Genomic DNA, 12,879 nt, shown 5'->3' on the forward strand with positions numbered 1-12,879 from the left:
TCCCCAGGCAGTCTCCACTCTGCTCTCACATCCAGCACCAGACTCAAGGCAGGAGGAGCCCGAGGGAGGCTTGTGCAAGAGCAGGAGGGGCAGGTGGATGGGACTTCTCCTCAGCAGCTAACAGAACCACCCACCACACAGGGCTTGGCACTAAGCAGATTAACTCCCACGCAGGAATGTGCTAGGAGAGAAAAACAGCAGCACAGAGACAGCCCACAAGAGCCTGGGATGTGCCAGGAGGGCTGCTAATGCAGAGGGTGAGGGAGAGGGGTGTTGAAGCCAAGCCTGGCTGGGGCACTTAGTGCCATGGTCTGGTTGGTTGGGCAGGGCTGGGTGCTAGGCTGGGCTGGGTGAGCCTGGACCTCTCTGCCAGCCTGCCTGATTCTATGACTCTGTGATTCTGTGTCTGTCATCTTTCTGGACCCACTCCATCAGGTCCATGTCTCTCTCATGCTGGGGGCCCCAATCCCACCACTGTAACATCATCAGTGGCAGAGACCTGTACCCAGAGATAACTTCACTTCCCAGGACATCCCTCTCACCCTCCAGCCTCCTCCCACAGCCCCTGGTGCTCTCCTAGCCCAGTGGGTCCTTCCCTGCCACCATCACTTCTGGCAGCCTTGAAACCCTTCTTTTGCACTGTCCTCTCTGGAGGACAGCTCTGTCACTCTGGAGCCTGTGCTGCTGCTCCTCGTTCCCTGCAGCTTGCCCCTCCCCTGGTGTATGATCCTGTGCACTGCCCTCAGTGGGGTCAGCTTTCTGAAGGTCACAGAACTGGCTCCAGTGACCTCTTCAGTCACCCCTGGTGCCATGGCTGGTTCCCTTTCTCCAGCCCTCTGCACCTCTGCTTTCACCAGAGAGCTGCTCTGAGCACAGAGCTTTCTAGGGATGTTGCTCTTGCTCTACCTTGAGAGCCTTTTAAACCAACCCCTTCAGCTCATTTCTCAGTGCTTACCCAGGGCACTTTCTGCTGCCTTATCCTCCCTCTTTAAACTGTTGTCTCTCATTATTTCCCACTCAGCTGCTGGCACTGCCTTTGCATTAACTCCTGGGTGTTAACTGAGATCACAGGATACTGAGGAAGAGCTTCACTGCTGCTGCAGGCAATTACAGACTCACAGAATGGCTTGGGTTGGAAGAGCCCTCACAGCTCATCCAGTCCCAGCCCCCTGCCACGGGCAGGGACAGCTCCCACCAGCACAGGTTGCTCAGGGCACCCACAGCCTCCCTGTGCCAGTGTCTCTCCCTTTCTTCCTAACCTCCAGTCTGCCTCTTACCCCAAGACTTGCAGGATCCCTGAGATTTCTCCCTCACTGCCAAACAGGATGGGATGTAGTCAGCACGGCCAGAGCTATGGAGAAGGACTGGGCAGACACAGAGGGACAGCACAGGTGCAGAAATGGCCTTGCCATGGCAAATCAGTTTGCCAAAGAGCTTCCTCCCAGACACAGAATCAAACAAACCCAAGAGTTTGGTTTCATTTGCAAAGAATTTGCAGTCTGGCATTTGTGGTTTTCTGCTGGGCAGGCTGAGATAAAGGTTTGAATTCCAGTCAGGGGCTAGGCAGAGTGAAAGAGTGAACCTCCTGCTCCTGGGGCTGGGGCAAGCAGGGTGAGCAGCACAGCAGCCCTGTGCCAGGAAAGCTCTCAGGGCTGTGCTCAGGTAGGGGCACAGAGTGGCTCAGGCTGGCAGGGAGCTCAGAGCTCAGCCCCTCCAACCTCCTGCCGTGCCCAGGGACACCTCTCAGCTACACTCAGCTGCTCAAGGCCTCACCCAGCCTGGCCTGCAACACCCCCAGCAAGGAGGCAGCCACAGCCTCCCTGGGCAGCCTGGGCCAGGCTCTCACCTCCCTCACACTCAACAGCTTCTGCCTCAGCTCCACTCTCAGCCTGCTCTGCCTCAGCTCCAAACCATTGCCCCTTGGCCTGCCTCACACCCCCTCAGCACAGCTCCCTCTGCAGCCTTCCTGCAGGATGCCTTCAGCTCTTGGCAGCAGCTCTGAGGTGCCCTGGAGCCTTCTCCTCTGCAGGCTGCACCCCCCCAGCTCCCTCAGCCTGTGCTCACAGCAGAGCTGCTCCAGCCCTGGGATCACTTCTGCAGTACAGAATCACAGAATCATAGAATCAGCCTTCCAGAGTGGAGATGGAACAACATGCATGGGGTAGGCAAGAGTCACCTCCCCTGACCTAGCCAGACCTGCCTTGGCATCATTTAGAGCCTACAGAGCAGCCCCACAGTGCCCATGAGCGCTTGGCAATGGCACCAGACAGCAGAGATGGAGACTCCAAGCCAGGGTTTGGTGGTGGTGACCAGAAGTTTGTCTCCCAGGGGGGCTGCTTCATGCCCTCCCCATAGGACATGAGCTGCTGCTGTCAGTGCTGTTCCCAGAGGAGAAGTGCTCCAATCACCAGAGCTGTCAGCAAGGTCAGCACCACGCAGCTTTCTCCATGGCTGCTTCAGGCATCAGCCCGAGGCTTGTCTCAGCCTCTTCCCACTCACAACCCCAGTGCCTTAAATCCAAGCCAGGCCCAAACCTGGACAGCCTGGGAGGGCAGATCTGCCTCTACCCTTAGGAAAGAGCTGCTGGAAGAAGCAAGCAACAATGCACCACCAAGGCTGATTTTCAGCTGCCCACTCTCAGCCTCGCTCCAGCTGCATCCCAGCAGCCACAGCTCACAGTCCCTGGGGGCAGCTCTGGCAGATCAGAGAACCACAGAATGGGTTAGGTTGGAAGGGACCTCAAAAATCACAGGCAGGGACTAGAACAGGTCACTCAAGGACTCATCCAACCTGGTCCTCAACACCTCCAGGGAGGTGGTGGAGCACAGAGGCACCCAATGTGATCAAAGATCACATTGGGTGCCTCTGTGCTCTACCACCTCCCTGGGCAACCTGTACCAGTGTCTCACCACCCTCAACCTGTGCCAGGGTCTCAGCACCCTCAACCTGTGCCACCCTCACTGTATGGAACTTCTCCCTCATCTCCACTGTCAGTCCTCTCTCCCCCAGCTTCAATCCACTCCCAGCTGTCCTGGCACTCCCAGCCCTTATCCCAGGTCCCTCCCCAGCTCTCCTGCAGCCCCCTTTCGGCACCTGAAGGCTGCTCTAAGCTCTTCCCAGAGCCTTCTCCCCTCCAAGCTGAACAGCTCCAACTCCTGCTGGCGGCTCAGCGGGGATGGAGCCGCAGGGCTCTGGTGAGTGCCCGCAGCAGGCAGCCCCCAGCTGATGCCATCTGCTGCTGTGAGCTGCACAGTGCCCTGCAGGCAGTGTGGTGTGCTGGCCTGGCTGCTGCATGAGTCACAAGCCAGGCTTGGGCTCAGCAAAGTGCTGCCAAAACTTCTGTCCACACCCAGAAAGACAGATGAAAATATTCCTCCCGGGAAGGCAGAAAAAAGCCCCAACAACCACCAGGAAGCTGCTTCGAGGTCACTTTGGGGCTTGGCTGTTTTGGGCCAGCTAACTGGAGCTGACACTGGGAGAGGAAGGATCAAAAAGAAGGCCAAACCCAAAATGAAGCAGGATGAAAGCAGCATTGTCCTTCCTCCCTCACACTGGAGCTGCAAACCCTTCAGAGGGATTTGTTTTCATCACTGGGCCAAGATCAAAATCACAGAATTACAGAGTCCAGCAGCTCCAGGCTCAGCCAGCCCAACCCAGCACCCAGCCCTGCCCAACCAACCAGACCATGGCACTAAGTGCCCCAGCCAGCCTTGGCTGCAACACCTCCAGCCATGGGCACTCCACCACCTCCCTGGGCAGCCCATTCCAATGCCAATCACTCTCTCTGACAACAATTTCCTCCTAACATCCAGCCTAGACCTGCCCTGGCACAGCTTGAGGCTGTGTCCCCTTGTTCTGGTGCTGGCTGCCTGGCAGCAGAGCCCAACCCCACCTGGCTACAGCCTCAATGAGCTCTGAGAGCTGGGAGTGTGCAGCCTGCAGAAGAGGAGACTCAGGGCAGAGCTCACTGATCTCAACAGCTACCTGAAGGGAGGTTTGGCTGCCACCTGCCCCCACTTCTCCAGGCAGCCCCCACTTTGGGGAGCATGCAGTGCTGAGCTGTTTTGCTGAGACAGCCAACAAAGGCTGCTGTAATTGAAACAGGAGGTGGTGGAGGAGGAGGACTTCCAGGTTCTCTTCTCAGAGCTTATTACACAGCTATTAGGCTGCAGCAACGTTTGGCCACTGCTGCTCTGGGCTGATTCAGTGACCCAGGAGGGAAGGACTCTGTGTCCCACGAGCAGCCTGCCCAGCTGGGCCAGAGCCCACTGCTCTGGGCTAGTCTGTAACCCAGTGTGAATCCAGATCTGGAGTCGATCCAGAGCAGCTCCAAAAGGCAGCTCTACAACCTCTCTCACATGGCACAGCAGCACCTCCCTCCTTCGACCCAGAGGTGGGGAAATGCTCATTCCCATGGGATTTCCTTCACTGTGGTGTGGTGGAGCTGTGATGGGATGGAGATTGCATCCCTGGAGACATCTGAGGTCAGACTCCATGGAGCCCTGAGCACTCTGAGCTAAAGATGTCCCTGCTGACTGCAGGGGGGGGTTGGCCAAGATGGCTTTGGAGGGTGCCTTCCAACCAGGGTCCCTTCCAACCAATCACAGATGTGGTCCTGTGCTTTGCTGCACTCTGATACCTTTGCTAAGTGCAAAATGCAAGCTGAATACTTCAGATTCTAGCTCTGGTCAGCTCTGCTCTGCACTTTGCTGCTCCCAGGTGGCAGAGCAGGTCTGGCAGTGGCAGGTCTTGAAAAGGGGCAAGAGTCACTTCTGTCCTGCAGCCTTGGGTGGCTCAAGGCCTCACAGTGGGGCACAGTCACCGGGACACAGGTGTGCACTGCGAGGGCAGGCTCCAGAAGGGCTTGAGAGTCACACCCCACAGCCTGTGTCTCCCAAGCCCTCTCCCTGCTGATCGATTGCAGCTGGTGGGAACCTCCAACTGGCACAGGGCCACCGTGACAGGGCCTTCCCAGGGCATGCTTCAACCCTGCTCCCCATCCTGCCACCCACGCAGCTGCTGGTGCAGGGAGTGAGCGCTCGGCGCAGCAGCGATAGCTCCAGATTAGCATCTCAATTCCAGCAACAAAGTGATAAGGGAATACCAGGAATGCAATGCTGGGAGTGGGCTGTGGCTGCTGGGGCCTGTCCTGCTCTTGGCAGCCGATGCCAGTGGTTGCCCAGGTAGGCTCTGTGTGCTGGGCTGCCAGCCCAGTCGTGTGCGGCGCCGCAGCTTCCCCTGCCCGCTCCTGCCGGAGCCTGCAAGCGAGGAGAAAGAGAGCAGCAGAGCAACACACATCTGCAAACAACCAACCAGTGCCCCCCTGCCCTCCCCCCTGCCCCCAGCCCCCAGCCCCTGTGACGGGAGGAGGGGGAGAAGCAGGAGCAAACACATCCCCCCCAGCCCCCTTCACGCCCTGCTGGCCGAAGAGCTGCGGCAGGGCAGCGGCGTGGGCAGCTCAGGCTGCAGCTGGGATCCAGTCCGGGCTTTGCGTGGATCCCTGCTGGCAGGAAGCCATTTCTCTCGAGTGGATTTCCAAGAAGCAGTTGACAGGCTTGGCACAGCTATTCCTGGAAATGTTCAATAGGTCATCCTCTGGAAGAGAGTGCTGACTGATGGAATCGAGCAGCTCCCGCGCCGTGCCCAGCCCCTGCCCCCGGGCAGCACCCCCAGCCTCTGCCATGCACCCGGCCCACTCTGCCCCAAACTGGCCTGCAGGACTCCTGCCTGTGTTGCCAGCTGTGCTTCCTCCCTGCCAGCAGCAGCAGCAGCAGCAGCAGCAGCAGCAGCAGCGTGGCTGTCCTGCCCTGCCCTGCCAGAACAACTGCTGTGTGGAGGCGAGCAGCCCGACCCTGAGTGCCAGCACTGCCCCTTGGCAGCCCCCAGCCTGTCTGCTGGCATCCTGTGCACCTACACACACAGGTGCACATGCAGCCATGGGGGCTCCTGCACTGTGCTGTCCCTGCTTGCCTCTGCCTGTCTCCTCTGAGCTGCAGCAAACGCTGCAGACAGGCTGCTGGGTGTTGCTGCTCACCAGCAGTGAAGAAGTGGTGCTGGGGGCAGAGGAGTGCTGGAGGCAGAGGAGTGCTGGAGGCAGAGATGTGCTGGAGGCAGAGATGTGCTGGAGGCAGAGGAGTGCTGGAGGCAGAGACGTGCTGGGGGCAGAGACGTGCTGGAGGCAGAGGAGTGCTGGAGGCAGAGGAGTGCTGGAGGCAGAGGAGTGCTGGAGGCAGAGATGTGCTGGGGACAGAGACGTGCTGGAGGCAGAGGAGTGCTGGAGGCAGAGACGTGCTGCAGGCAGAGGAGTGCTGCAGGCAGAGGTGCTGGAGGCAGAGACGTGCTGCAGGCAGAGACGTGCTGGAGGCAGAGGAGTGCTGCAGGCAGAGGAGTGCTGGAGGCAGAGATGTGCTGGGGGCAGAGATGTGCTGGAGGCAGAGGAGTGCTGCAGGCAGAGACGTGCTGGAGGCAGAGGAGTGCTGCAGGCAGAGGTGCTGGAGGCAGAGGTGTGCTGGAGGCAGAGATGTGCTGGAGGCAGAGGAGTGCTGCAGGCAGAGGAGTGCTGCAGGCAGAGGAGTGCTGCAGGCAGAGGTGCTGGAGGCAGAGGTGTGCTGGAGGCAGAGATGTGCTGGAGGCCCCACCCCTGGAGACATTCAACGTCAAGCCTGATGTGGCCCTGAGCAACCTGACCTAGTCCCTGCTCACCGCAGGGAGGAGGGGGTGGACAAAATGACCTTCTAGGGCCCCCTCCAACCCAATGCACTCTATGACTTATCATCCTCAGCGTGCAGAGTGCCAGGGGCTGTGCCCTCAGGGCACCAGCCAGTGGGGAAAGCTCACTTCAGAAAAGCACACGAGTTTGCTCCCCACAAAGTGCCACAGCCTGGCTCTGCAGCTCCCTCACTTCAGCCTGGCTCTGTGGCACCCCCACTTCAGCCTGGCTGCAGAGGAGCACAGGAGTCCCCTGCTGTGCCAGGGCTGCAGGGTCAGGCTCACCTCTGCCCTCCGCGGGGCCTTTCTGCCCCCGTTCAGAGGGCTGTAGCTGGGCTGGCTGGGTCTCATCCTGCCCTGCACAGCAGGATCTTCGCTTCTGCAGCAGCAGAGCCCAGCAGGTGTACTGCTGGAGCCAGCAGCGGCAGCCCCGGAAAGCTCCCAGCCTGTGCCCCCAGGGGAGGATGAGCAGAGCTGGTCCCTGCCCAGCGGCGTGAGGCAGATAAGGGCCAGCAGGGCCAGCCGAGGTGCTGGGCTGTGTGCTAAAGCCAGCCCTGCCCCTCTGCTTGGGCTGTGGTGATGCTGCAGGTTAAATGATGTCTCTGCCCTCATCCCCAGGGGCTTCTTCCTGCTCCCCTGCAGCCTGGGAGTGCAGCTGCTCACTGGAGCTGATGACAACCAAAGCTTTGCTCTCTCTGCTGGCCCTCCCAGCTCTACCCACAGATAATGTCCCTGCCCCCCGCCTGAGTGAAGTCTCATCCCTACCTGTGCAAAGCACACTCAGCTCCAAGCCTTGCCAGAGCTGGCACCAGCCCCGCTGGGTCTCCAGGCAGAGGCTCACAGGAGCCTTCCTCTTCCCCCTTCTCACTCATGGACACTCTGCACTGCTGCTTGACTTCTGCCTTTGCCCAGGCTTTGTCCTCTTGTCCCCTACTGCCCCCTCCTTGGCCCCCAGGGGCCCAGGATCTCTGGGCTGTGGGTTCCATAAACTCCTTCAACATACAGCTGCAGAGGAGCAGCTTCACTGCTCTTCTCCAGACACCATCCAGCCCCTCAGGGTCCCTCTTGGAGTGAGGGGCCCAAAAGCCAGCCCAGGACTCCAGGGTTCCTCACCAGTGCCCAGCACAGGGGCACTATCACTGCCCCACCTGTGCTGCCCACACCCCTGCTGAGCCAGGCCAGGATGCCTGTTGGCCTTCTTGCCCACCTGGGCACTCTGCTGGCTGCTGCTCAGCCAGCTGTGAACCAGCACTCCCAGCCCCTTTTCTGCTGGGCAGTCTCCAGCCACTCTGCCCCAAGCCTGGAGTGCTCCTGGGCTTGTTGTGACCCCAGTGCAGGACCTGGCACTTGGCCTGGTGGAGCCTCCTCCAGCTAACCTCAGTGGCAGATCCAGGCTGGGCAGACCCCTCTGCAGAGCCTTCCCACCCTCCAGCAGATCAGTGCTGCCCAGTCTGGTGCCAGCAGCAGTGGTGGCTGTTCAGCAGCTGTGCAGTTCAGCCCCAGAGCAGGACTTGCCCTACAGCTGGGGCCAAGTGTGAGGCTGCAGCTTGGCTCTGCAGAGGCTCTTTGCACGGGAGGAAGCTGGAAGCCTCCCGAGCAGAGGAGCACACCTCTGGGCCTCACTCCCTCTTCAGAGCATGGGACTGAGGAGCATCCCTCCCCCAGCCACCCCCGGAGGTGTGGGTGCAGGTGCCTGCTGCAGCATGCTGCAGTCAGAGCCATGCCCGGGGCTCCCCTCCCTCCTCCCTCCGCCCAGCCTCCGTGGGTCCTCTCAGCGGCTCAGGGTCACCCCAGGCAGGCAGGCAGGCAGCACAGACCTGCTGCCATATTTCTCTCAGTCAAGCCTGCTGTGGGATGCACCTGCCCTGCAGCACTGAGAAAGCTCAGGCCTCCCAAATCTGTGCCTTCCAGTCCTGCTCTCCAGCCACCAGCAAGCATCTCGCATCACCACTTGCTGCTGACTTCATCCTGGCTGTCAGCACTCAGCACACACTTCAGCCAGCTGACAGTGGGAAGCAGCCTGCCATGTGCAGCAGCAAAGACCTTGAGAAAGGATCTCTGCCACAAAAAGGAAGCTCACAGTGACACTTCTCGGGGGGCAGGGGGCTGGTCCTTGCCTCCTACTGGGTGCACATCGAGGAAAATGGGCAAAAATCCTCCTTCCTCCCTCCCTCCCTCCCTGTTCCAGGGCTGCACCCTCACACCACAGAAGTTTCTTCTCATGTTGAGTAGGCTCTTCCTGGGTTGCCCTCTGTGTCCACTGCCCCTTCCCCTGTCACTGGGCACCTTAGAAAGAGCCTGTCCCTTCTTGACCTCCACCCCCTCCAGCACTTGCAAACACTGCTCAGATCCCCTCTCAGCCTTCTCTCCCCAGGCTAAGCAGCCCCAGGCCTTCCCTCACCCCACAGAGGCTGCAGCCCCTTTAGCACCCTGGTGGCCTCTGCTGGACACTCTCTAACATTTCCCTGTGCTTCTTAGGATCACAGAACCACAGAATGCAGCAGGCTGGCAGAGAGCTCCAAGCTCACCCAGCCCAGCCTAGCACCCAGCCCTGCCCAACCAACCAGACCATGGCACTAAGTGCCCCAGCCAGCCTTGGCTGCAACACCTCCAGCCATGGGCACTCCACCACCTCCCTGGGCAGCCCACTCCAGTGCCAATCACTCTCTGGCAAGAACTGCCTCCTAACTTCCAGCCTAGACCTGCCCTGGCACAACCTGAACTGGGGAGCCCAGAACTGGGCACAATACTCCAGGTGTGGTCTCACCAGGGCAGCGCAGAGGGGCAGGAGAACCTCCCTTGACCTGACCTCACTCTTGATGTGCCCTAAGGGCACCCTGCTGCCCAGCAGGACCCCAAGGTCTTTCTCCAGGGAGCTGCTTTCCAGCAGGTCAATCCCTAACCTGTCCTGGTGCCTGCTGTGGTTCCTGCCCAGGCGCAGCACTCTGCCCTTACCCTTGCTGAACCTCATTTGGGTTCCCCTTTGCCCCCAGCTCTCCAAGCCTGCCCAGATGCCTTTGCTTGCCTGTCTGACCAGCTTGTGGCTTGGCCATTTTCAGTGACTGACAAAGAAAACCACCCCAAGCCCAAACCAAAGCCCTCCCTCTGCAGTGGTGCAGCAGATGTGTCCTGAGACATCCAAACAGATGCTAGGGGGTTTGAGGGATACATGCAATTAATGCTGAGCAGATGGCCTCAAGTTTCCTGCCCAGCTGCTTCTCTGGTATGTGCCTTGACTCTCAGTGGCACAGAGGTGAGACTCACAGACATGAGGAAATGTAAAGGCTATTCCAAATTAAAGCTTCTAAAAGTCAAGCAGCAAAGAGGGGGGGGAGAATAAAAGCCAAAGCACCAAAACCTCTCAGAAGGCAGAGGATGGAATATTTGTGCTCTGCTGCCTCATAAAGCAGACAAACAGCTCAGGAAAGGTAATGCTCACAAGACACTGCCTGGCAGCTGATCCTTGCTGGGAGCCACCCTTGGTCTGCTGGCTGCCTCTGGTACCACAGCACCACAGACACACAGCACAGGTTGGGTTGGAAGGGACCTCGAACATCATCCAGTGCCAGGCCCACCGCTGTGGGCAAGGACATCTCCCACCAGCCCCAGGTTGCTCAGAAGCACCCAATGTGACCAGCAGTACAGGGTGTAGTAACCCTGGAGTAGCTCCTCAGAGATGAGCACTTCTGCTCTGCCATCTGAGCAGCTCTCACCCTGGGGGCTTTGGGCTTTTACTGCTGCTGCCAGGTGGAGCCCTTCAGCTCCTCCTCTTTTTGCTTCCACAAGTTTATGTCCCCAGCAGAGCTCACAGCAGCAAACACAGAACCAAAGCCCTGAGAGCTCACCCAGTCCAACCACCAGCCCAACACACCAAGGCCACCAAACCACGGCCCCAGGTGCCAGCTCGCCAAGGCAGCCCTTGCTGGCACTTCAGATCACTTCTGCCTTCCCTTGGGCACTGCTCCTGCTCTGTTGCCCTAATGGCCCTGAGCAAACCCAATCCTCTGCCAGTGTGCCCAGGGAGAGGAGGCCCCATGGCCCTGAGCAAACCTAATCCTCTGCCAGTGTGCCCAGGGAGAGGAGGCCCCATGGTACCAAGGGAGAAATGCTGGCTCTTAGTGAAGCCTCTGCTGTCTGCTGGTGGGCAGAAGTGTTTGCTGCTGGCTGTGGTTAGGCAGGCTGCTGCTGCTGCTGCTTCTCTCAGGTGCTTACTGCTGGGGCACTGCTGCCTTGCCAGCTGGCCAGGGCCCATGCCTGGCAGCACTCACTTTGGCAAGGGCAGCTGGGTGCCCTCTGAGCAATGCCTCTTCTAGGAAAGCACTTCGAGGCTGCAGGCAGCCTGGCAGCTGCTGTCAGGGGACACCCCATGTGTTGGTTGTGTCTGCCTGGGAAGAGGCAGGCAAATCCTGCCTGCTGTGGCATCTGCTGGTGCCAGAGGACACAGCTCCTGGTGCACAGCAGCAGGCAGGGACCTGGGGCACTGCTGAGGGTGCAGCAGGACTGCAAACAAGCCCTCTGGGAGCTCTGGAGCTCGTTCCCTCCTCTCCCAGTCCCTGTATCCTTGGCCCCTAGCTGCTTATGCACACTCGTCCCTCTCTGCCCTGGCTGCTGTGCCCTGCGGTGCCCACGCCTGCAGCAGCTGCTGGCCAGAGCCTGGAGCTGCCATGCCAGGGGAGAAGCCAACCAGCCCTGGCACAAAGCCCTCTGCCAGCTCTCAGCTGCACAGCAGCCTGCTTGCCCACGCTCAGAGCTTCCCTTCCACTCTGATCATCTCCCTGGCCCTCCTCTGGACCTGCTCCTGCACTTCAGGCCCTCACTGCTGCCCCTGCCTGCTCTTGCTCTGGACAAGCAGTGCCAGGGAGAATCTGGGGGCTTTAGCCGAGGTCTGTGGGAGCCAAGCAGGGGCTGCTGCTGAGAAAACCTCTCTGTGGCCAAGCAGCAAAGCCTCTGCCTGCCTCTTCAAGGCTCACATCCACACCATGGCTTAGGGCTTGTAGAGACAGGAGGAGAGGCAACAGATTGGAGCTTGAGGAGCACAGACTAAGTCTGGAGAGGAGGAGGAAATTCTTCACAGTGAGGGTGAGGAGAGGCTGGCACAGATTGCCCACAGAGGCTGTGGATGTCCCCTCCCTGGAAGTGTTCAAGGCCAGGCTGGATGAGGTCTTGAGCAACCTGGGCTGGTGGGAGGTGTCCATGGCAGGGGGTTGGAACTGGGTGATCTTGAACTTGTTTAGCCTGGAGAAGAGGAGGCTCAGGGCAGAGCTCATTGCTGCCTGCAGCTGCCTGCAGGGAGGCTGTAGCCAGGTGGGGTTGGGCTCTGCTGCCAGGCAGCCAGGGACAGAAGAAGGGGACACAGCCTCAAGCTGTGCCAGGGCAGGCTCAGGCTGGATGTGATGAGGAAGTTGTTGTCAGAGAGAGTGATTGGCATTGGAATGGGCTGCCCAGGGAGGTGGTGCAGTGCCCATGGCTGGAGGTGTTGCAGCCAAGCCTGGCTGGGGCACTTAGTGCCATGGTGTGGTTGCTTGGCCTGGGCTGGGTGCTAGGCTGGGCTGGCTGAGCTTGGAGCTCTCTGCCAGCCTGCTGCATTCTGTGATTTGATGATTCTATGATTCTATCCTCGTGGCCTCTTCCAACCCTGACTGATTCTGTGATTCTGTGCCTTAATGATTCTTTGATTCTCTGATCCTGTGACTCTGTGATTGTCTGATTCTGTGATGCCATGACTGGAGGTGAGGTGGGAGCACAGGAGCAGACTCCCTTTGAGGCTGGCTCCAGCCCACCCCTGGAGCTGGAGGCGCAGAGCTGGGTGCCAGGCCAGCAGGAGCCCTGCAGCAGCTCTGCTCCCTCACTCCCTGCCCTGCTGGGCTGCTCACCCTGAGCCTGTTCTCGGCAGGCTGCAGCCACCCAGAGCAGGGGAGGGTGCTGCTCCTGCTCTGCTTCTTGGAAATGGCTGGGAGGCAGCTTGCTGGGAGGTAATTCCAGGTGGGAATCTGCAGACAAGGTGTTGCTCAAGCACTGTTTGAGGAACAATCGAGCACTTGCTCTGCAGATTGTTTAATAACCTGGGAGAGGGATCCTTATCAGCAGGCTCCACATGCTGCAGTTATTCAACTACTTTCTTCTCTAAATAGAGCCCAGCAAATGTGCCTGTGAAAAGAAAACCCTCATCAG

The 12,879-nt window shown here is 59.4% G+C and overlaps 2 protein-coding genes across 2 annotated transcripts in view; both read right to left on the reverse strand.

Moving 5' to 3' along the window:
* LOC135181659 (uncharacterized) overlaps positions 1–5,321 on the reverse strand; it is a 37,067-nt gene extending 31,746 nt beyond the window's left edge. Inside the window, exon 1 of the mRNA XM_064154917.1 lies at positions 5,105–5,321. The gene's annotated coding sequence lies outside the window, so the exon portion shown is untranslated. The remainder of the gene's footprint in view (positions 1–5,104) is intronic.
* Positions 2,895–12,061, reverse strand: LOC135181656 (uncharacterized). Its single transcript, XM_064154912.1, has 2 exons — positions 6,035–12,061; positions 2,895–5,258 (listed from the first exon to the last, which is right to left on the reverse strand). The coding sequence occupies exons 1-2, from the start codon at positions 6,773–6,775 to the stop codon at positions 5,073–5,075; spliced, it is 927 nt and encodes a 308-aa protein (XP_064010982.1). The 5' UTR covers positions 6,776–12,061; the 3' UTR covers positions 2,895–5,072.
* Between the last annotated feature and the right edge of the window lie 818 nt (positions 12,062–12,879).

Source organism: Pogoniulus pusillus, chromosome 15, assembly GCF_015220805.1.
Source record: "Pogoniulus pusillus isolate bPogPus1 chromosome 15, bPogPus1.pri, whole genome shotgun sequence".
NCBI classification, from domain to species: domain Eukaryota; kingdom Metazoa; phylum Chordata; class Aves; order Piciformes; family Lybiidae; genus Pogoniulus; species Pogoniulus pusillus.

What these genes read in the sequence shown, in the direction of transcription:
- LOC135181656 (XM_064154912.1), bottom strand. Translation starts at nt 6,775, where the DNA reads ATGATAAGTCATAGAGTGCATTGGGTTGGAGGGGGCCCTAGAAGGTCA. An exon ending in GCACCACTTCTTCACTGCTG is followed by an intron (nt 5,259 to 6,034) that starts GTGAGCAGCAAC and finishes CCTCGCTTGCAG; the next exon opens with GCTCCGGCAGGAGCGGGCAG.